At 37.8% G+C, this 24,433-nt stretch overlaps 2 protein-coding genes across 12 annotated transcripts in view; both read right to left on the bottom strand.

The window, feature by feature from the left end:
* LOC137496031 (uncharacterized) overlaps nt 1-1,606 on the bottom strand; it is a 166,689-nt gene extending 165,083 nt beyond the window's left edge. For 6 of the 7 annotated variants that reach the window (XR_012408271.1, XR_012408269.1, XR_012408279.1 and 3 more), the window contains exon 1: nt 1,327-1,590. The gene's annotated coding sequence lies outside the window, so the exon portion shown is untranslated. Of the gene's footprint in view, nt 1-1,326 lie in introns of all 7 variants that reach the window. The other variant, XR_012408272.1, reaches the window with a different exon arrangement.
* A 10,287-nt stretch (nt 1,607-11,893) lies between these two features.
* tfap2c (transcription factor AP-2 gamma (activating enhancer binding protein 2 gamma)) overlaps nt 11,894-24,433 on the bottom strand; it is a 40,378-nt gene continuing 27,838 nt past the window's right edge. For 4 of the 5 annotated variants that reach the window (XM_073952910.1, XM_017356481.4, XM_021476853.3 and 1 more), the window contains exons 5-7: nt 23,405-23,523; nt 19,760-19,901; nt 11,894-15,630 (exon numbers count right to left, since the gene is read on the bottom strand). In XM_073952910.1, the coding sequence (XP_073809011.1) occupies nt 15,336-15,630; nt 19,760-19,901; nt 23,405-23,523 (556 nt within the window). In that variant the 3' untranslated portion in view covers nt 11,894-15,335. The remainder of the gene's footprint in view (nt 15,631-19,759; nt 19,902-23,404; nt 23,524-24,433) is intronic. The other variant, NM_001008576.2, reaches the window with a different exon arrangement.

Below are 24,433 nucleotides of genomic sequence, written 5' to 3'. Positions count from 1 at the left end.
ACTAAAAAACTAAAAAAATAGTTCTAAAAAAATCTGTATTTTTCTTTCCTTCAATTTATGCTTTTAGATTTTTGGGATCTTAATCTTTCTTGAAAAGTTTGAAAAAGTGACTTTTATTGACATTTTAACAGCTTATATTGGTATATTTTCTGGGTTGGTGTTGGTTGGTAATTAATTACTCTTTCTGTTATTTTATGTTTAATGTCAAAAATACAATAAACTAATTAACTGATTTAGATGGACAGACAGACAGACAGACAGACAGACAGACAGACAGACAGACAGACAGACAGAGATAGATAGATAGATAGATAGATAGATAGATAGATAGATAGATAGATAGATAGATAGATAGATAGATAGATAGATAGATAGATAGATAGACAGACAGAGATAGATAGATAGATAGATAGATAGATAGATAGATAGATAGATAGATAGATAGATAGATAGATAGATAGATAGATAGATAGATAGATAGATAGATTGTTTAAACTACTATAATGTCAATAAAAGATACTTTGTTAAATTACAGTGTTGAAAAGCAGACAGGGCACCAATTTATAACTTTCGATCCATTTAATGCATACTTGCTGTGATAATTTCCATTAATAATTGCATTTTGTGTCAAAGTGATGATCAAAACAGGCTGACCATGCTGAACCAATGACAGGTGGTTTTCTTACAGTGGTTCACATCGCTCTGTCTATCAGCACAGCTTAAAAGAAGCGTCTCTGGAGCATGAGAATCTGCCATATGGTGGATATGAACATGCAGGATTAACATCAACAGAGCAATCAATGACTGATGATGAAAACACATGAAGCCAAAGATCCTGAGCCGATAACAAACTCTCTGTGAGCTATTGAGCAAACTAATTATTATTTACCCTTGTGGGCTTCCAATTTGAGACAATCAGAGACTACGACTCATAACAAGAGACTAAAAACTAAATTAAAAAAGTTGAAAGGTTTTGTATATGAGCAAACAAATTGCACTATTCACCCCCGTGACCTTCGAATTCAAGACTATCAGCTGATAGAGACGACGATACAGAACAAGAGACCGTTTTTAGTTGTTGTTGAAGCTGGAAAAAACGTTAAAGTTTAAAAAAAAAAAATAACGGTTTTGTATCTGATTGTGTCTCCGAGGCTGGAAGGGAAATCAGCCATGTTGTTTTGATTAGCCGTGTTTAGTGCATTATAGGAGAATAAACAGGACTCGTATATCGCAACAGATGCTTTTAATTAAGCTGGATGAGTTTGCGGAGTTGTTTCTTGCGGAGGGAAGTAGATAAAGATGGCCGTTTTGTTTGGAGGATCTTACCGTTTTCCTGCCGGAGCGACGCTTCCCGCGGAAACTCAGACATCTGCTGTCTGGAAGATGAAGATGAAGAGAAGGATGAAGAGGGAGAGAGAGAGAGAGAGAGAGAGAGAGAGAGAGAGAGAGAGAGAGAGAGAGAGAGAGAGAGAGAGAGAGAGAGATGTTGTGGCTGAAGGAGGGTTGGTTGTTTGGGTGACTGAACACGAGAGACGCACGCAGACCATCGCATTCCCACAGAGCAGATCGAAGAAGAAAACAGAAAAAAAGGGAGATCTGTTCTGAAGTGGGTCATTTTTAGGAAATTCCTGAAACTCATTTCGGCAAATCGATTACAGAAAATAATTTGTTATAAATATTAAATTGTTCTAAAATATTAGCTATTAAAATAAAATGAAAAAACATATTATTAATATTTATAATAATAATAATAATGGCGGGGGCGACACTGGCTCAGTAGGTAGTGCTGTCGACTCACAGTAAAAAGGTCGCTGGTTCGAGCCTCGGCTGGGACAGCTGCCGTTTCTGTGTGGAGTTTGCATGTTCTCCCTGCGTCCTCGTGGGTTTCCTCCGGGTGCTCTGGTTTCCCCCACAGTCCAAAGACATGCAGTACAGGTGAATTGGGTAGCCTAAATTGTCTGTTGTGTATGAGTGTAAATAAGTGTGTGTGGATGTTTCCCAGAGATGGGTTGCGGCTGGAAGGGCACCCGCTGCGTAAAAACGTGCTGGATAAGTTAGTGGTTCATTCCGCTGTGGCGACCCCGGATTAATAAAGGGACTAAGCCGAAAAGTAAAATTTTAAAGAAATATGTGAATACATAAATAAATAAATAAATAAATGCTACATTAAAATATACTTTAAACTATGACAAGCTGAAATAATGTAATATTTGTTTAAATGACATAACACTATATTAAATAAGCAGTCAGTTATCCGTTCATTATAAATAAATAAATGAAATGAAAACAAAAAAAGGAAAAAAAATATATTATGATTTATATATATTTATATAAACTAAGTATTTTTACAGTTTTAAATAAATAATGAAATAAATGAAAAACTTAGTAATTTTAAATAAATAAATGAATTAATTAAAAACAAAGTATTTTTAAATGAATAAATAAATGAAAACAAAATATTTTTATTTTTAAAAATTTAAATAAATGAATAACAGGCATTTTAAATAAATAAATAAAAAACTAAGTATTGAAAAAATTTATTTTATTTATTTTATTTTAAATAAATGAATAAATGAAAAACATAGTATTTTTAAATAAATAAATAATTACATAAATACATAAAAACTAAGTATTTTTAATTTTTAATAAATAAATAAACAAATGAAAAACTAAGTATTTTAAAATAAGTAAATTAAAAACTAAATATTTTAAAATGTTTAAATAAATAAAAACAAAGTATTTTTAAACTTTTAATAAATAAATGAAAAACAGTATTTTTAAATAAATAAATAAATAAATAAATAAATGAATAAATAAATAAATGCTAGCTACGTTAAAATATACTTTCAACTGTGACAAGCTGAAATAATGTAATATTTGTTTGGCCTTTACTATTATAGGCTAATGTTATTTGCAATTAGCACTGATTACAAAAAGAGAATTTTTCTCCAAAAAAGAAATGTGAACAATATTTTTAAATGATAATAATAATCACTAGCCAGTGGGACTCTTACTTGAGAAAGACCCACACCAAAAAAGCTCTCAAAAAGCTCCCTCTCCACCTGAACATGCAGGCAGAATTCCTCCACGTCTGTAATTTAAATTCATTCCCAGCATTTTCTGCAGGAATTCTTTGTTGTTCCTGTTAAACACACACACACACACACGCACACACGCACACGCACACGCGCACACACACACGCACACACACACACCCCTCTCTCCACAAACTTTTATGTTCCCATTATTTAGCTTCCTCATACCAACAAGCAGCTCCTCGGCTTGGCAAAATCCCCCTTTTCCATCGGTACAACAACATCTGAAGCCAGACATGTGCTCCTAACGTTCTTAACACAAGATATTCGTCTCAAACAACTTCTCCAAATGAGTGTGTGCGAAAACATGCATGCGCTGGAGCTGAGGGCTGTTACAGACTTCGTTTAAAGTGTCTTAAAGAAGCGGTTACAGCGGTTTAGAGTTTCTATTTCCATCAGTGTCACTGCTAATGATTCCTAACACAAACCAGACAGTCACAGTCCTCCGCTTGCATTCAGAAACGCCAAATAAAATGTGTTACGCAACCAAGTTGGTAGAAATGTTGAAACGTAAATACACTGTAAAAAAAAAAAAATTATTTTAAAGTTTAAATTTAAAGAGCTTTTCCAGTAATGGGTTACGGCTAGAAGGGCATCCACTGCAAAAAAAAACTTATTCTAGATAAGTTGGCGGTTCATTCCGCTGTGGCGACCCCAGATTAATAAAGGAACTAAGTCGAAAATGAATGAATGAATGAATTTAAAGAGCCCCAATTATGGGTTTTTGAAAATGACCTTCCATGCAGTGTGTAACACAGCCAGAGGTGTAAAGAGTACCAGAAAATCATACTTGAGTAAAAGTACAGATACCTTACTGTAAAAGTTACTCCATTACAAGTTACAAGTCACCAACTCCAATAAGACTTGAGTAAAAGTATTAAAGTATCCAATTTTAAAAGAACTTAAGTATTTTACTCATACTGAATGTAGACTCAAAGAACACCAAGAACCGTTTTATTTCCTAAAAATAGAACAAAAAGTCAAAATTTTTTTCAAAAAAAAAAAAAAAAGTAAAAAAAACGTAGTAAAAAAAAATCAGAGCTGACTTTCATGTGATTCAGCTCTCAGTCTCAGAGGGGGGCAATATTTTTATTTTGAGTAGTTTTTTAATTGATTAGGACGTTTTCTCTGTATTAAAATCAAACTAGGAAAAGCAGTGTTACTTTTCAACTTAGTAAACAACATATAAATTCAATGAAAAACACATCACAAACTCACAGCTAAATGTACCTGATGCAAAACGTATAATTTCAGTGATACATTTATTCACCTTGCACAAAAAAAAAAAAAAATAAATAAAAAAAAAAACTAGGCTAAAACAGTCATGTCATGTCATGTGGTTCTTGCCATATAAGTAACTTTTAACTTTTGGTAACATTATGCTTACAATACCATTGTAAAGTCAGACACAATTTGACTAAATTCACAATAAATAAACAATAAATAGACAATTGTGTTTTCTCAAATTTGACGATAAATTCTTAAAAGCCCTTATTTTCGTGGCAAACAGAGTAGACACTCCTGCTGAGTTTAGCTCCAACTTGCTTCAACACACCTGCCCGAAAGTTTCTAGTATGTCTAGTAAGAGCTTGATTAGCTGCTTCAGGTGTGTTTGATTAGGGTTGGAGCTAAACTTTCTAGGACACTGGCCCGGCTCCAGGACCGAATTCGGACACCCCTGCCCTAAATAATGGCATCAGCAACACCAGAGCATTGCCTTAGTAACCACATGTTTATATTCTAAAATAACCCAGAAGTGATTACCATCCTAGCAACCACTAAGTATTCATTCATTTTCCTCAGCTTAGTTCCTTTATTCATCAGGGGTCGCCCCAGTGGGATGAACAGCCAACTTATCTAGCATATGTTCCAGCTGCAACCTAGTACTGGGAAACACCCATACACCCTCACATTCACAAACACACTCATACTGTGGTCAATTTAGCTTACGCAATTCCCCTATACGACTATATAGCGCATGTGTTTGGACTGTGGGGGAAGCTGGAGCACCCGAGGAAACCCACCCCAACATGGGGAGAACATGCAAACTCCACACAGAAACGGCAACTGGGCCAGCCGGGACTGAAACCAGCGACCTTCTTGCAGTGATGCAACAGTGCCAACCACTGAGCCACGTGTCACCCACCACTATTATGCCACCAAATATTATTGTTTATTTTATCTCCTTTTGATGCAACATCGCATTTTAAATAAGTCCTCAAAATGAGATAACATACACTCACATTTATTAGTCTTTTGTTTACAAACCATAAATGTAGAAATAGAAATACACTGTAAAATAATGTAGCTACAAAAAGTCAAAACAAAAAATATTTGTATGTTGGTTAAACTTTTTTTAATGAGTTAATCAGGTTTCAACTTTTTTTTTTAAGTTTTACAAAGTTTAAGATTCTACAAAATAAAAGTCAACTGTGCCAATTTAATCCTATTCTTCAAGTCAGTAATGTGTGATTACTCACCAATAAATAGGGCATTAGCAAGTCAACATTTATGTGCTTGAGATTTATTTATGTTTGTGTGCACATAAAAAGCTCTGCAGCTTGTAGTCATCTGGAAGCGTAGCATTCTCCACTACTGCCGTCCAATCAGGGGCTGTAAGAAACATTGATTTGGCTCTAAACAAATAAGCTTTGCACTTCTTAATTAGGATATCTGCATATATTAATAGTAATTTATGCAAATCTAAAACACAAGGCGCCGCTAATGCTAGCTTAGCTTATCAGTACAGCTTCTTAGAGAGGCCTAATGCCTACGGCTATTTTGACTAATTAAATTTCATGCACATATAAGCTGTTCTATTCAGGAACTGATTTCATAAATATTGAGAAACAAAGGTTAAGAGAGACAGTTATTATCACTGAAGTCATCAAGAAATTAGGACTGGTACAAATGTTACTCCTTTTAACATGAAAACAAAGTCCTGCATGTTAAAAAGATAACTTGAATGTTTTTTGTCCACCTACAGTAAAAATTCAAGTTGAACCAAATATAAACTATATAGCAAAGCCCCAAAATAAGTTAGAAAATGGCCTTGAAAACACCTTAGCAACACCTTGGCAACCACGAGGCAATACCCAAGTGCATCCTTAGCTTGAACTACTAAGCAACAACCTTGAAAGCATTTAGAAGACCCCAGTAAACACCCTTAAACAGCCTTAGCAACACCCAAAAATCACCCAGAAAGTAGCCAGGAAAATGATTAGAACACTTTAGCAACATCCTAGCAACACAACTATGTGGCAACACTCCAAAATCACTCAGGAAACACCTTGACAACATTTAGAACACTCTAGATACACCTAATAAACCATGAAGCAATACCCAAAAATAATTCAGAAATCTTTAGCTTGAACCACTAAGAACAACCTTAAAAGCACTTAGAAGACCATAGTGGCACCTTAGCAACAACCTATAATCACCCAAGACTCAACACTCTAGCAACCCCTTAACAACCATGCGGCAACACCCCAAATTCATTCAGTTATCTTTAGATTGAACCATTAAGCAACAACTTTAAAAGCATTAAGAACACCTTATCAACACCCAATAATCACTTAAGCAATGCCCTTGAAAACAATCAGAACACTTTAGCAACACCTTAGCAACCATGTGGCAACACCCCAAAATCATCTTGGTCTCCTTAGCTTGAACCACTATTCAACTATCTTTAAAGCTCTCAGAAGACCATCGTAACACCTTAGAAATGCCCAATAATCAGTCAAGAATTTTCTTTAAAAACAAACTAGCAGAACACCATAGCAACACCTTAGCAACCATGTGGCAACACCCCAAAATTATTCAGATGTCCTTAGTTTAAACCACTAAGCATCAAACTGGAGTGCGCTCAGAGGATCCTAGTAACATCATAGCAACACTCAATTAAGCAATGCCCTTGAAAACAATCAGAACACTTTAGCAACACCTTAGCAACCATCCATATGGCAACACCCCAAAATCATTCAGGAATCCTTAGCTTAAACCACTATTCAACTAACTTTAAAGCTCTCAGAAGACCATCGTAACACCTTAGAAATGCACAGTAATCACTCTAGAATTGTTTTTGAAAACAAACAATCAGAACACCATAGCAACCCCTTAGCAACCATGTGGAAACACCCCAAAACCCTTTGGAAATCCTTAGCTTAAACCACTATTCAACTAACTTTAAAGCCCTCAGAAGACCCTAGTAACAGCTTAGCAAAACCCAATTATCACTCAAGAAATGTCTTTGAAAACAAACAATCAGAACACCATAGCAACACTTAGCTTAAACCTCTATTCAACTAACTTTCAAGTCCTCAGAAGACCCTAGTAACACCTTAGCAACACCCAATAATCACTCAATATATGGCCATGTAAACCATCAGAACACTCTAGAAACACCTTAGCAACCATGTGGCAACATCCCAAAATCATTCAGGTATCCTCGTAATGCCTTAGCAACCACATAACAACACCCCGAAATAACTCAAATATCCTTTAAAGCTGTAAGTAATGGCATCGTAACACTAAGCATAGACTTTGCAACCACATATTGACATTTCAAAATCACCCAGAAGCTCATAGCAACTGCATAGTAACACCCTAGCAACCACTTCGTATTATGCCACCAAATATTCTTTATTTTAAGCTCTTTAGAGAGGCAGCATGGTGGCTCAGTGGTAAGCACTGTCGCCTCACAGCAAGAAGGTCGCTGGAGTTTGCATGTTCTCCTTGCGTTGCCGTGGGTTTCCTCCAGGAGCTCCAGTTTCCCCCCACAGTCCAAACACATGTGCTATTGTGGAAACTAAATTGGCCATAGAGTATGGGTGTTTCCCAATACTGGTTTGCAGCTGGAAGGGCATCTGCTGCGTAAAACATATGCTGGAGAAGTTGGCGGTTCATTCAGCTGTGGCAGCCCCTGATTAATAAAGGGACTAAGCCGAAGGAAAATTATTGTTTGTTTGGCTTGTCAAGCTCAAGCTCAGTGCATTCTCATGCGGAGCTCCTTAAAGTAATGCAGCTGTATCTCCAACATTTATCAAAACTTCCGTGTGTGACTTTTTTCGAAGTCTGTGTTGATGTGTGTGTGTGTGTGTGCGCGCGCGCATTTCACACCGATCAACACCTTTCAGGTACAAGAGGAAGTTGTGGCACAAACACCTACAGCCCAGCATCAAAGCAAGTCCGACAAAGTTGCTGCATCTCAACTTACATCTCCACGCAGGGGTAAAAACAAATCGGAATAAGAGCAGGCGGTTAGAGTCAACTGTGGGCGCGCAGCAAAGCCACACATCTGGTCCGACAGGTTCTGAGGGAGAAGCTCACACTTGCTCTACTGTCAGTTCAGTTACATGAGTCAGTCACTCAACACACACACACAAACACTTGCTCACACACACACACACACACACACACACACCTGCGATCTCATTGCGTATGAGAAGTTGAAAGTGCTTGCTGTGAGAACGGAGTAGGATAGGGGATAGTTTTGATAAGGAGATGTGATAGTTGTGTCTCTGTATAGTCGTATATCAGCCATCTGATTCTTGAGGTGTAAACAAAGGGAGATACCCAGATCGCAGACCTTCACTGAATTAACTTTGAATCAACAGTCCAAACTTCCTTACCTTAGATAATTGTGTGCTCACACTGTAAACAACATCCCTAAACTAGCACTTTTCTGTATTTTGTGATTCATGCTTGTATTTCCTCCACATTTATTTACTGCATTATGGGATCTTGGTCATTCACCGCACAACTTCATCATTCATTTTTCTTCGCCTTAAGCCTGGTCTATACTTCAGTGCCGCATTTGACACTGTCGATCACAGCATACTTCTGGATAGGCTGGAAAACAGGGTTGGCACGGTCCTCAAATGGTTCAGATCTTACCTTGAAGGTAGAGGTTACCATGTCAGTATAGGTGACCATAGGTCGAGGTGGACACCCATGACATGTGGAGTCCCACAAGGCTCGATTCTGGCACCTCTCCTGTTCAAACTTTACATGCTCCCTCTGAGCCAAATAATGAGAAAGAACCAAATCTCCTACCACAGCATGAGATCCTCTCATTACTGCCCCCTTCTTCACATAAATGTTCATTCAATAAATCTTAAGCTATTTTTATAAAACCTAATATATTTATAAACAGGTGAAGTCTGAATTATACGCCCGTCCGTATATTTTTCCCCCAATTTTTGTTTAATGGAAAGATTTTGTAAACATTTCTAAACGTAATAGTTTTAATAACTCATTTCTAATAACTGATCTATTTTATCTTATATTTAGGAAATACTGTGGAAATTTTCGTTAAATATTACTTGATAAATACTTTAAAAAGACTAAATATTACATAGAAGAGCTAATAATTTCTCAACTGTAAATATATAAAGGAAAAAAATATATATATATGTGAAGGTTTTGTCTTGTTTCTTGTCTAAATGACACTCAGATCTTCTTAGCCTTACTGCTTAATGACTACAGCCCCATTGACACCCTTTGCCAGTGCATTGATGAAATTAACAAGTGGATGCACCAAAATTTTCTTCAGTTAAACAAAGAGAAAACTGAAGTCATTGCGTTTGGGAACAGAGATGAGGTTCTCAAGGTGAATGCGTACCTTGGCTTTAAGGTTTAAACAACAAAAAATAAGGTCAAGAATCTTGGTGTGATTCTGGAGTCAGATCTGAGTTTCAATAGTCATGTCAAAACAGTTAGTAAATCAGCATACTATCATCTCAAAAACCTTGCACGAATTAGATGCTTTGTTTCTAGACTTAGAGAAACTTGTTCATGCTTTTATCAGCAGCAGAGTGGATTACTGTAACGGCCTCCTCACTGGCTTTCCCAAAAAGACAGTCAGACAGTTACAGCTCATCCAGAATGCTGCAGCCAGGATTCTGACCAGAACCAGAAAATCAGAGCACATCACACCTGTCCTCATGTCTTTACACTGGCTCCCAGTTACATTCAGAATACAGTTTAAAGTATTATTACTGATCTATAAATCACTAAATGGCCTAGGAGCTCAATACACTGCAGATATGCTCACTGAATACAAACCCAACAGATCACTCAGATCTCTAGGATCAAATAAACTAGAAATTCCAAGAGTTCAGTCAAAGCAGGGTGAATCGGCCTTTAGCTACTAACAGCGCTCCTCACTGCTGGAATCAGCTTCCAGAAATGATCAGATGTGCTCCAACATTAGGCACATTCAAATCAAGACTGACAACACATCTGTTTAGCTGTGCCTTTACTGAATGAGCACTGTGCTGCGTCCGACAGATCACTCTATTGTGTTTTTCTCTTCTCTTTCATACTTTTATTACACATTTTATTTGTTTTTATGTTTTTTTTTAATCATTTTTAATTTGTTTTTATTTTTCTTATACTTGCTTCTTTTATTCATGTTTATGTAAAGCACTTTAAATTGCCACCGTGTATGAAATGTGCTATATAAATAAACTTGACTTGCCTTGCATTCTGCGTCGAGTGATCGGCGTGACCCACGGTACATGCCCATCTAGTACCACCTTAATGTATTGTAATACAGTAGCATAGCAGGCCTAACTAAACAGCTACAGCTCTTCACAGTTTAAAATGGGGCAGATTTATTCCTATTATTAAGAATTTGTATGATTGTCAGCCACTTTAAACATAAGTTTAAACATTAACTGTTCTTGCAGACAAAAAAAAAAACTTCTCCATTTAAATTAAAATGTGCTGTTAAAAGTTAATTACAAGTGGCACTGTTCTTAAAAAGCAAAAAGGAAACTGCTGTAGTTGTAAAGTATTAATCTATTCATCAAAACCTGGAAAACCTGGTTAAAAGTGTGTTCATTTTATTCTTTTATTATTCAGTGAGTCTTCCGCGTACCACTAGAAGGAGACCCTTGTACCACTAGTGGTACACATACCACAGTTTGAGAACCACTGCCTTAAATAATTATATGAGGATGCACACTTAATATTTTTAACTTTTGGACTGTTTATGCAACGTTAAACTGATAGTTTAACCAAAAAAAATACAGTTATTAACTATTTACTCTCGCTGAAGTAGTTTCAAACCTTCACGAGTTTCTTCTGATGAACACAAATGGAAAAACCAAGTGTATAAATCTATAAAAAAGCAAGTTCCATGGCAGGAAAAACAACTACAATAGAAGTCAATAGTTTTAGGGTTTTAGCTTTCTTCATAAAAACAAACAAACTTCTTTTGTGTTCATTAAAAGAAACTGTTTGGGTCCAGAAAAAGTGAGCAAACGATGACAGTATTTTGAATTTTAAGTGAACTATCCCTTTAAGGTCTGCTATTTGGGTATACATGCTAACTTTACAACAACAACAAAAAAAGAAAAAGATATGAATAAAACATTGCAACCGACAGCAAACTATATTAATAATAAAGTAGTGTGGCTATTAAAAAAAGAAAGGAAAAGCACAGGGTCAATATTCTCTTTGTTTAACTCTACTCAACAGTCCCGTCACTTCTTCTGAAACCGCATTGACAGTTTCACTGTGGCGGATTTAAATATGAAAAGAGCCAAGCGGAAACTTCACACGCTTTACTGTTGTCCTGTCACGCCAATTTGCCAGATAAGCATGCTTACGAAAAGAGGGAGAACTGTCTGTTTAGAGCGAACGACAAAAACAAACATGCAAAGAGTAATCCAGGTAGGACAGGTGTTCAGGGGGGTTTCGTATGGCACAAACAGCCTCCTTTTTTTTCCAAGGAAAGGCTTCAGTTGACCTTCTTTTTCTAACCCCGATGTTTAGCTTAATGACGACCACTCTTTCTGTGAGCATTGCTGACATTTATTTTAAAAAGGAATCTTTATACACATGAATTGGCCATTTTTCGACACGCCTCACTGGCAGGGCATGCGTGTAGTGAAGTGTACAACTCTACAAATCGTAAAAATGGACAGTCTCGGTCAACACAATTCAAGAGTGTTGAGTTTTTATTCCTACAGCTTTAAAACCAATATTACACATATCAAAGCATATCGATCCCATAGCCTAACCACTATATTATTGAAAACAAAACAAAAAAGAACCCTTTATAAAAGCTTAACACATCTTTTTTTTTTCTTAAAAAGTGGGAACCAAACACCATAATTGTACCAATATTTACAAATCCCATTAAATTACAACATAAATTAGAAATTATTTACATTTGGGGAAAGACAAATGGAACATTTAACTTCTGTATGTGAAGGCAACGAACAGATGAACAGACTCATACACACACACGCGCACACACACACACGCACACACACACACCTAATAAGCGTATGATATTTGATCATGTTAACTTAATCATCAGGGTCTTTTAAATTGTTCCTAGCTGATTGAGATGGAAGATGTCTCATTTGTGACCCCAAAAATACCACAAAACTAGTCATAAGTGTACATTTGAGGAAATTGAGACGTATACGTCATCTGAAAACTTAATAAGCTTTCGGTTGATGTATGGTTTGTTATGATAGGACAATATTTGGTCGAGACACAACTGTTTGTAAATCTCCAATGTGAGGGTTAAAAAAAAATTATATTCAGAAAATCCCCATTAAAGTTGTCCAAATGAAGTTATCAGCAATGCACATTTCTAAGTGAAGATTAGGTTTTGATAGATTTATAGAAATAAACCTACAAAATGTCTTTGTGAAACATTTAAGACTGAGTAATGTTCACTTATGTTCTTAAAGATTTTGGCACTAAATATTGCTGACCTATACATTGCATTTCTTCGATTTACAAAAAGAAAGCTGTGCAACTCAAGACTGGCTTTGTAAAAAATCCAGATAAACAAATGGTAAAAATCCACTGATATCAGGAATATAGGTCTTAGAAAATTTAGATGTATTTGTCATCTGAAAACCGAATAAATACGCTTTTCTTTGATGTATGGTTTGTAAAAATGGGAAAATATTTTGCAGAGATACAATGTGTAATGTGAGGGTTAAAAAACATCTAAATATTGAACAAAATCACTTTTAAAGTTGCCCAAATCAAGTTATCCGCAATGCAAATTACTAAAGAAATATTAGGGTTTGATAGATTTATAGAAATAAACCTACAAAAGGTCTTCGTGAAACATAGAAGATTAAGTGATGTTCACTTAATATCCTAAAGATTTTGGCACAAGATAAAATGTTGACCTACACGATGCATTTCTCCGATTCACAAAAAGAAACCTGTGCAACTTAAAGGTTCAGGACACACTGGAGAACTTTTTTTTATATTAACAAATTTTGTGTGTTGAGCATCAGTTAAGACAATGTTAGCAGCAGTCAGCTTTAATTGTGGGGAAAACTGAATAATTTTGAGCTTTTGTCAGCTAATTTCAGCTTCCGGGTTTAAAATGATTTTTGGGGCGGGATCAAAATCGGCGACGTAGCGGTTTCTCATTATTATTCATAGCCGAGTTTTCTTATCCTATAAGAAGAGCCGGCTGCTTAATTATTCATGAGACCTGCCAGACCTGCCAGAGTCGAGCCCGAGCTGTGAGACACGGACCCAAGCACACAGTTTTTAGCCATTCATGAAGGCTCATATGCGTTTGTTTCCATGATCCACGGGGTTTGTTGCATGTTTTCCCCCGCGATCTTGTCAGGGCCGATCATACAGCAAAGCTGTTTGTGTGCTGCAAGCATTTTTGTCGGGAGAGCAGCACGAGAATTAGAGAATGGCGGACGCTGTCTTTTATCAGGGGTTCATTCACATTCAGACACATCGCCGTGCTGCTGTGCTTGCCTAAATCCTCCAGATTACCAGCAGGGCTAACGGTTAAAATAGACGGGTCAGGAGACCTGCTGCACTGAGTCTGCTGGATACGGGGATTGAGGGAGAAGTCCTCATTTATAGTGTTTACATGAACACACTTATCTTTATAATGATATAAACTGTGGTTATCTGTATATGAAATTACGAAAAACAAATGTAGCAGGGCATTAAATCACTGTTCATTTCTTTGCATTTTAACTTTGTAAACTATAAACTCATGCGTCTCCTCACGGTTTGTCTCATTTTGTGAGCTAGCTTTGTTCGCTCCCCTTCTCCCCTGCTGGCCACGCCCACTCCTGCCCGATGCTCGCGGAGCTCCACGCCCATTAATCATGCATCTTTTGAAAAAATTCTGAAGTAGACTTTAACCGAAAGTGGGGGGTGTCATGGCCCTTTAAGACTGGTTTCTGAAAAATCCAGAGTCACAAATGGTAAAATTCCACTGATATTGTAAATTTAGAGCTTAGAAAATTGAGATGTATCCATCATCTGAAAACCAAATAAATGAGCTTTCCGTTGGTGTATAGTTTTTTTTCCTGGGACAATATTTGGTCGAGAGAAATGAGGGTTAAAAAAATCTAAATATTCAGAAAAATCACCTTTAAAGTTGTCCAAATGAAGTTATCAGCAATGCACATTACTAAACAAAAATTAGGTTTTGATAGATTTATAGAAATAAACCTACAAAATGTCTTTGTGAAACATGGAAGATTAAGTAATGTTCACTTAATATCTTAAAGATTTTGGCACTAAATAAAATGTTGACCTACACGATGCATTTTTGCCATCAACAAAAAGAAACCTGTGCAACTCAAGACTAAAGGTTTTGGGATCCAGGGTGACAAATAGTAAAAATCCACTGATGTTGTGAATATAGGGCTTAGTAATCATGTAAATACATGCACACACACATACAAACAACCACTCATGCCGACAACACACCCACAAACAGAAGAACAATAACACTGTGTCCAATGAAGCGTATAATGTCTCAAAAACATATAATCACATCCTTGATAAGTCCATTAGGAGGTCAGCACCAAGGAGGAGGACACAGAGAAACCCAGCTTCCTCCTCCCAGATCGGTAGTGAAAGAAAAACATTGTTAAAATCCACGTCAGCTCTTGAAATGGTGTCTTTGGGGAAACTCGACAACTTCCTCGTTTTTTGCAGTTCCCCCCTCGGAGAGACAACTTCCTGATGAGCATCTGAGTCGGGATTGGCCGATAAACAACTCTAAGGCTAACCATTGAAATGTGTGTCTTTGTGGAGGAGAAAGTGCTGGAAGACCAAGACTCGACGTTAAACCTTGACGTCGGAACAAATAAAGCAGAACGGAAACAAATTCGACAACTACTACAACAACGACGACAGATCTGGTAAAAACGTAGTTCTGCTACAAAAACGGTTATTGCGCTCGAATGGTCCCAATCCAAATTCCATCAAGTCTCACTTTCGGTGTTTGTCCATCTTGTCTGCTTTATTGGTACCATCGGAAGAGGCTTGTGAGGAGTCTCCGGTCGAACTCACGTACATTTTGTCCACCTGTTTGAGCGCCTCGTTGAGGTAGTTTTGCAGCGAGGTCATGGCCGCACAGATAGCCGGAGAACCAAATCCATGGGTGATGAGGCTGAAGTGAGTCAGGCAGCTTTGAATCCCGGGCTCCAGAATGGGAGCCGGCCTAGAGTTTCCCAGAGGAGATCGGTCCTGAGTCAGCAAGTCGGTGAACTCCTTGCAGATTTGCCTGAAAGATTAGATGACCAGTTAAAGTATTAAAGCATAAAGCATGAGATTTCAGAAGGCTTTCTCACAGCGACTCGAGTAGGCAGAGACACCCTTAAGAGCAGGGGACTTGTTGCCAGACGGATGACTTCTTAATAGCTCCATCAAAATGGGATTGGTCACTCAAATCTTCAGGGTGTGGTTAACATTAACTAGATTTGAACTTAAACCTGCGTCGGGAAGTCTCGTTTCTTCTGGATTTCGTTTGGGATGACTAAGACTACATCCACCTGGGGCAAGAACTTTCCCTATCCAAAAGTTCTATAGAAATGTCCATGTAGAATCAAAATTCACAATGTTTATTTTAGCTAGCACACATTGTAAATAATAATAATATTAATAATAATTATAATTATAATACACCCCCATTTTTTGGGGGGAATTCCCCCAAATTCACAACCAGTGTGCAGCATCCACCTGGATGGCGTGACAGCAGCCATATTGGGCCAGACCGCATACCACACACCAGCTGATTGGTGGAGAGGAGACAGAAGCTGCGTCCCAAATGGCACACTATATACTATGCACTCATACACTATGTACTTATGCACTTACACACTCAACAGTATAGTATATGTATGTAGTGTCGTCCCAAATGGCACACTAATAGTTTTTTACTACGCGGAAATTCAAACCGTTAATGACGTTTGACGGTTGCCAAATCAGTGAGATAAACGACCGAATTATCAAATAATACCTGCCGTGAGTGTAGCTGCATTCACCATCGGGAGGCGCTATAATCACTTTCGTAGGAGAATTTTGCTTTCACCATCCAACGGCGCTCACTGAGCAGTATAGAGTCCCCATCAATATACTGGGGCGTTGGGACAAACACAGACCGCAGGTTGAGCGCCCCTGATGGTCTTACTACAGCCTGATCTCCCGAGAAAATTTAAGTATTTTACGTTTTACCAGTTTAGTGGCTAATTTGTACGAATTCGTATGAGTTCAGTCGTATGAAATTGTGCGATTTTAAAAAGAAGGCGTGGCACCTAACCCCACTCCTAAACCCAACCTTCATTGGGGGATGAGCAAGTCGTACTAAATTGTATGAATAAGATCATACATAGAATTCATACGAATTAGCCACTAAATCAAAAAGTTACGAATTGCCGTGAGATTGTGTTGCTCACTAACACCATTTCCGGCAGCAACTTTGCTTTCCCATGTGGTCTCCCATCCAGGTACAGACTGGGTGCAGCCCTGCTTAGTTTCAGTGGGCATTGTAGAAACATTGTTATCGCTTGGGTGACGAATTAATCAGCACAATTTAATCCACTAAAAAAAAAAAAAAAACTGTTTTGGTAATCTTTAATCAAGGTCTGACCATTTACTTCTGTGTTTGGAGTGGATGCATTATCTGTTGACCTCAATCTGAGGGCTTCCATAGCAACTGTATATTAATATTATTAGCCACGCCCCCCCATACTGATAATTTACTATGAGGGAATGATCCGTAAAATAAAAAGCCTGCCCATTACTCAATATTTCAAAGTAGATCAACTGACTGAAATAAAAGTCTTCAAACAATTCTTAATGGTCACTAGTGGTTTATTACCTGCTGTTTATTAGGATACTGGTTGTTTTTTAGTACTTAAAAAGACATATTCTGCATGAATATGAATATTCTGCCTACCCTAAACCCAATCGGTTTGTTAATTGAGGCAAAGGTCACAATAAATAATTTGTTAATAGAGAGAATTGTACCTTGCAATAAAGTGAGGCCGACAATTCGGTAAACGCAGTCATCACAAAAAATATCTGCGCACACGTGACCAGTATGTCAGACTAGAAATGGAATAATTCTGCCACAGAGATGCACAAAAATAATTGATGCACAAAAAACGCTTCTCGGGTATGGATGCATGAATGTAGTCCGCCATTGTTGTAGTTTCTATGTGAAATAGCAGTGTCTGATTTGAGTCAAGAGAAGGGCTTATGGCAATGATCACAAAATATATAGTCTGGCCGCTCTTGCAAAAATGCAAGGGCATAATATTAAGATACAATAACTCTTGAATCCATTTTAATAAATATAGTGGTTTCGCTCTCCCATTCGCTTATTTCACGTGGCCGCCATTTTAAAGAACCAAAGCGAGGCTGCGGTGGGAAGAAACCCGGAAGTATAGGAGTAACTGTAAACATTGCAGCAACATGCTGTGCACTACAAACCTCCAGCTGTTGCTGAGATATTTAAAATGCAGAAATGGTGTAAACATCACTTTAATATTATACAGCAAGTTTAATTTAAACAATTAAAAGCAAATTAGGCATCAAACAACATCGTAATCTTTGTAAGAGTAATATCCCTAGTAGCAAAGAATTCTGGCCCAGATTTGGCAAAAAGCTGGCACAGCAGGCATTCATCCGGCACTGGCATACAGCATGTGGGCCAAACATGGCCCGGGTTTGGCAGAGGTGGCACCGTTTTTAAGGCGGCACACAAGATTTGGGCCAGATGAAAAACGTAGTATTTGGCCCAGATTTAAAAATTTGATAAGTGGGCCATGTGAGTTTGGCCAGTCTTGACCCACATTTAAAATACACTAAAATCATTTTTTTTAAAAAGAAAAAAAATTCTACCAATCAGGTCACTTTGAGAAAAAGCGTGCCCATAGTGTGCCTAAAGCGCATCACTCCATGGGTTTATCAATTTCATTGCAATCGTGACACACCAACCTATCTGGCCCAGTTCAGGCCCAGTTATGAGTTATTAACTTGGCTGAGACTTGGCCCAGATATGGTCCGTGTTTTGCCCTTGTCTGTAAGCCAGATTTGGTCCAGTCATGTACCGTAATTCACTGCGGCATGTGGGCCAAGCAAAACCTGATTGTGTGGGCCAGAGCTGGGCCAGAGAAATTTTGCTATGTGGGATGCTCAAGTGTCCTCCAAGGCTTCACTTCTTGGCACCAGTTAAACACCGTGGGGACGCTTTCCTGCTTCAGCCTATGTAACCCGGTGAGTGATAAAACACTGCAGTGCTCTGTAGCACACCCTCGTGTTGTCTGTAATAGTGTTGTCCCAGTACTGAAGTTTTAAAAGCGGCTAACATTGAAGCGCTGCTGAGTGCGGATGACTCGACTGATCTTCACGGCTGCTTCGCGCTTCAGTCTCCGTGTATCTGTGTTTGCACTCAGTTTACAGCTCTTCACCCAGTGCAAACACAGATACACAGAGACTGGAGCGCGACGCAGCCGTGAAGATGTTGAGTCATCAAGCAGATCGCTCTTCTGTCTGTGTTTGTGCTCAGTAAACAGCGGTGGGTGAACTGATGACCTTCTCGGCCAATCACAAGCATTTCTGTTGAGCACGTGAACACAATGGCAAATCAGCGCTGTTTCAAGAACGCCATCCAAAGTGCCTTAAATGTAAGCAGGAAATTGCCGTTTTTTCTTTTAATTCAGTATCGTGACGAGTCTAATATAGAGAAAGAATCCGTTTATTAACTCGAGTTTGATAAATGGCATCTAAAACGTGTGTTTGGGAAAGAAAACGTTAGCTAACTAGTGCCATTTCCCTTAACTTAGCTGAAAATGAGCTCTGATATCCCTTTTATTTTCACTATTTATTCAGAACGGACCTTCGGGTCACTCGGAAGGCGGTGGAATAATACATTTGTGTCACTTTATCTTCTCTGATAAAATATACAGCCAGGTACACAACATTCCCAACGATACTTCCGAGTTTCTTCCCACAGCAGCCCTGACTTGCTTTTAAAAATGGCGGCCGCGTGAAATCTATTGGTTTCATCGAGATGAAATACCTATATTAGGACAATAAATTGATGCATTGCGAATCGTGAAATGCTGAAATGAATTGATTTGCTATTGAAAACTAACCTCGAAATCCATTCCAGAAAGGATCAAGATGTATTCCAAAGATCTAAGAATCAATCCAGGAGTCACAAGACATCAATTTCCAGTCCCATCCCTAACTTACATGGTACGAAATTGTATTGTATAAAGCTAAATGCATCTCTTCATATGGACAAGAGCTGAAATACACTCACAAAATTGTTTAAGCAAAGGTAAATTTGACCCCACCTTCAAGGGTTTATGTGAAATGATAGGAACAAAGTATATTTTACTCACTTGGCTGCCAACAGCATGGTTTTGCGAGAGTTGATCTCATTGCGTTCCACATGTGGTCGGCCAAGATATTCAGCAATGGCCTTCGCGGGAAACTCCGTTTCACAGACATACCCAAAATCCCTGGCCAGGTGTACGGCCTCACCTGTAGACAGGATCAGATGGGAATCAGGTGACTCACGATGAACCACATGACTGAGTCACTGTCGGATCCAAACCCTCAGTTTTGCGAGTGACTCAAAATAGCATCATATCTCCTCTCTAAGCTACGATGAATTCAGATGAATAGACTCTGTATTGTGGATAGCGGTGGTCACACTGCATGTCTTTTAATGAGCCTTCATGGCTGAAGGCATCTAACGGTCCCCTAGACCCAACAGGCTCTTATTGATAGACTAGCACATTATTCACAGTCGTCGTCTTTAAGGTCAGTCTCTCCTCTCGGCTAGCGAACATGTGATAACAAGCCCTAATTCAGCTTTGAAGGTCTGTAAATAACTACGCCTTCTAGTCATGTTCCTGCTTCAGACCCATGCTCCCATTAGTGGTGAGAATGGTGACATTAAAAGAGAAAGCTAAAAGTATTCAACATCGCTCCTGGTGTTAGTTAACTCGTGATCTTTGCGCTAATGTCTCCGTGACTCATTGGTTAGCTATACTCAGGCGAAAAGGTAAAAGTGGAGATGAAATGTCAAGAAATTACAGATCACTTGCATGCACAAATGAGACTCCGCTGCCAATGCATGGGAAGCGCTAACATGCTTGACCTTTGCGTGCTGTCGGGAAGTATATTAGTTCTCTCTGGAAGCTTGAGAGAAAACTATTTTGTAGATATACTGAATCTCGAAACATAAACACTGGGAGGATCAGTTAACGGTAACACTTTACAATAAGGTTCATTAGTTAATGCGTTTACTAACATGAGCTAATCATGAACAACACATGTACAGCATTTATTAATCATAATTGAACATTTACTAATGCATTATTAACATCCAAGTCCATGCTTGTTAACATTAGTTAATGCACCATGAGTTAACATGAACTAACAATGAACTACTGTATTTTCATTAACTAACGTTAACTAACATGAACAAATATTGTAGTAAATGTATTGTTCATTGTTTGTTCATGTTAGTAAATGCATTAATTAACATTAACTAATGAACCTTATTGTAGAGTGTGACCCAGTTAACTATGATGTTGGGAGTAATTTAAACCAATTTAAATCTAATTTACACCAAAAAAATAATGGGTTGTGTTAACCCAATGTTGCGTCAGAAATGGATGAACCCAACATTTGGTTAATTTTTTACAATCAAATTGAAATGACATTAACCTCATTGGTTCTGATTTTCCATAACTGATCGATTTTGGGTTACAACAGCCAAGTATTTAACTCCAAAAAAATAATATTTACTTTGGTTGGGTTTTTCCATCAACCAAGCATTTGTTTTAAAGCAGTGGTTCTCAACTGGTTTGCCTATGGGACCCACATTTTCACATGGTCATCAAGCCGCGACCCAAATTTTTAGGAACTACAATATAATTTTAGGAATTATAATTTATTTGTATTTATTTGTTAACCTACACAACTAGTGACAAATAAATCAAAAGAAAATCACCAAGACTTACAAATAAACTATATTTTACTGCTGTCATTTAACAAAATCTATCAAATTATAGAAATATTACAGAGTAAAAACGTCAAATACTGTACACAGTGGTTAGGGTAAGGAAAAGCTAAGTTACCATTAACTAAACTGAACTGTTAACAAAACATTAACACTGATCTGGTTGAACTGAGCAGAAACCAGCAAATTAAAGTAAAATTATTAAAATAATCACAACCATTTTTATAACAATCACCAGTTGTTTGCTCTTCTGGTGTTGTGTGGGCTTTCTTGGTCTTTGCTACACGGTGAGCACAGTACGATGCGTGGAGTGCCTGTAGTTGTTTTGAACATGAAGATGTTCGGCACTTTTGAGATGCCCTCAGCTATTAGAGTTGTCTCTGAAAATAGTCCACAGGTTTGTCCTTGCAACTGGGATGTTTGGTTTCTAAATTTCGTTTTAATTTAGCAGGTTTCATGCTCTCTTGTGAGAGCACCTCACTACATATGACACACTGAGGTTTTAAGCCTTTTTTGTCGTCAATATAAGTAAATCCATATTTTACATATCCGGGGTTGTACTTGCGCTGAAATTTCACTTGTCAAACAGTACGGTTGTCCCACGTGCATTTCAAAATAAAAGTCCGATATAAGCGAAATAAATTAAAAATCAAACTTTTGTTGTTTTTTGATCACACAAAATGTTCCTGCGACCCACTTTTGGGTCACGACCCACCAGTTGAGAAACACTGTTTTACAGTATAACATTTTGACTGTTCAAACTGTAAACTGGAGCAAACACATGGGTAAAATTATGTTATAATTTAAACCAATGTAAATCTGAACTAAACTCTAAAAAAATAATTGTGTGTATTAACCCAATTTAGCGTTAGAAATGGACAAACCCAACATTAGGTTTATTTTTTCAATCAAATTGGAGTGACTTTTAACTCAACAGTTCTGTTTTCCATAATTGACCAACTTTGGGTTACAGCAACCAAGCTTTGTTTTTTTTTTTTTTAGTTTTTTTTTTTTACTTTTTAACATCAAGAATTGAACCGTTCAAACTGTAAACTGGAGCAAACACATGGGCAAAATCATGTTGTAATTTAAACCAATGTAAATCTAATCTACACTCTAAAATATAATGGCTTGCGTTAACCCAACATTGCATTAAAATGGACAAACCCAACATTAGGTTAATTTTTTCAATCAGATTGCAATGACTTTTAACTTAATGGTTCTGTTTTTCCATAATTGACCAACTTTGGGTTACAGCAACCAAGCTTTGTTGTAGAGTATAATATTTCAACATTAAGAACTGAACCGTTCATACTGTAAACTGGAGCAAACACATGGGCAAAATCATGTTGTAATTTAATCCAATGCAAACCTAATCTGCACTATATAAAAATATTGATGATTTTCTCAATTAAATTAGACATTTTTTTTAACTCAACGGTTGGATTTTCCTATCAACCCAGCATTTGTTTTAGAGTATAGATCAAGCATTGAACTGTTCCCCAGGAACTGCTCGCCCAACTGAGCCTGGTTTCCCTCCAGGTTTGTTTCCTTCATTTTCGTCAATAGATGAAGTTTGCTCCTCGCCACTGTCGCCACTGGCTTGGTTCGGGGCTTGTGGAGCTGCGCATTGATGGATTTGCTCTTCAGTGTTTGAACTTTCAGCAGTGAAAATGAAACCACACTGAACTGAACTAAACTGAACTTCAACTCTATAAACTGAACTGACACTGTTTCAATTTACTAGAACTTCTATGTTAAGCTGCTTTGGCAAAATCTACATTATAAAAAGCGCTAGAGAAATAAAGATGAATTGAATTAAACTGTTCGAACTGTAAACTGGAGCCAGAACATTGGCAAAACCATGTTGTACATTACAGTTTAACATTTTGAGTCTAGAACTTCATAACATACTCCACAGATTATCCAGTAGCACTGGTCAAACTCTTGGCATACACAATAAAACTCACACGGGTGGTTAACAACGGGTAAAAACTGGTTGAAAAGTGCTTACCTTCTACCAATGCAGTCAGTAATGTGACGTTAGCAGCCTTTCTGCGACCCGCCGGCAAGTTCAACCCAATTTTATCCAGCTTCTCCCTCAAGGATCGACCACCGTTCTTTGATTTTGCCCTTTGTAATAAAAGAAATGATATGTAAGCACACTGAAAACAGTACATTTGATTATTGACCTTATGCTAAACCTGTCCTATAGTCAATGAGTTGCTAATAGCGAAAAATGTACCTTAAAAAAGTGAGACTAATAACTCTGTAAACGCAGTCATCACAAAAAATATCTGTGCTCACATGAAACTACTGACCACCATGTCAGACCAGTAATGCAGTAATTCTGCCACAGAGACGCCCCAAAAATATTGATTCCTTATACTAAACCTGCCTTAGATGTTCTCCCAACCAGGGGTGCAGTATTTCATCACGATTATTAAGAAAACCCAATTGGAAGTGCAACGCAAGGACTGCAACGCACCCAAAAATTCTGTTACATGTCATTACAACCACCTAAGGCCTTTATTCATTATTTGAACACAAATTAAGATATTTTAGATTAAACGCGAGAGCTCTCTCATCCTCCTTAGACACCAAGAGTCCAGAAAATGAACCGAAAACATCACACGTTACTTCAGTGGTTCAACTGCAAACCTACGAAGCTGCAAGAACATTTCGTACATCAAAATTTTGGTTTAGTCTCTTTATTAATCAGGGGTCGCTACAGCGGAATGAGCTGCCAACTTACCCAGCTTATGTTTTACACAGCGGATGCCCTTTCAAGCCACAACCCAGTAATGGGAAACACCCAAATACACTGATTCACACACATACACCTCGGCCAATTTAGCTTATTCAATTCACTTATAGCGCATGTGTTTAGACTGTGGGTAAAACCGGAGCCCCTGGAGAAAACCCATGCCAACACGGGGAGAACATGCAAACTCCACACAGAAATGACAAATTGTTTAGCCAGGACACAAACCAGCAACCCTCTTGCTGTAAAGTGACAGTGATAACCATGAGCCCCCGTGCC

The sequence above is a fragment of the Danio rerio genome, chromosome 6, assembly GCF_049306965.1.
Source record: "Danio rerio strain Tuebingen ecotype United States chromosome 6, GRCz12tu, whole genome shotgun sequence".
Lineage (NCBI taxonomy): Eukaryota > Metazoa > Chordata > Actinopteri > Cypriniformes > Danionidae > Danio > Danio rerio.
The sequence above is the reverse complement of the archived record's forward strand: the minus strand, read 5'-3'. Positions and strand labels throughout refer to the sequence as shown.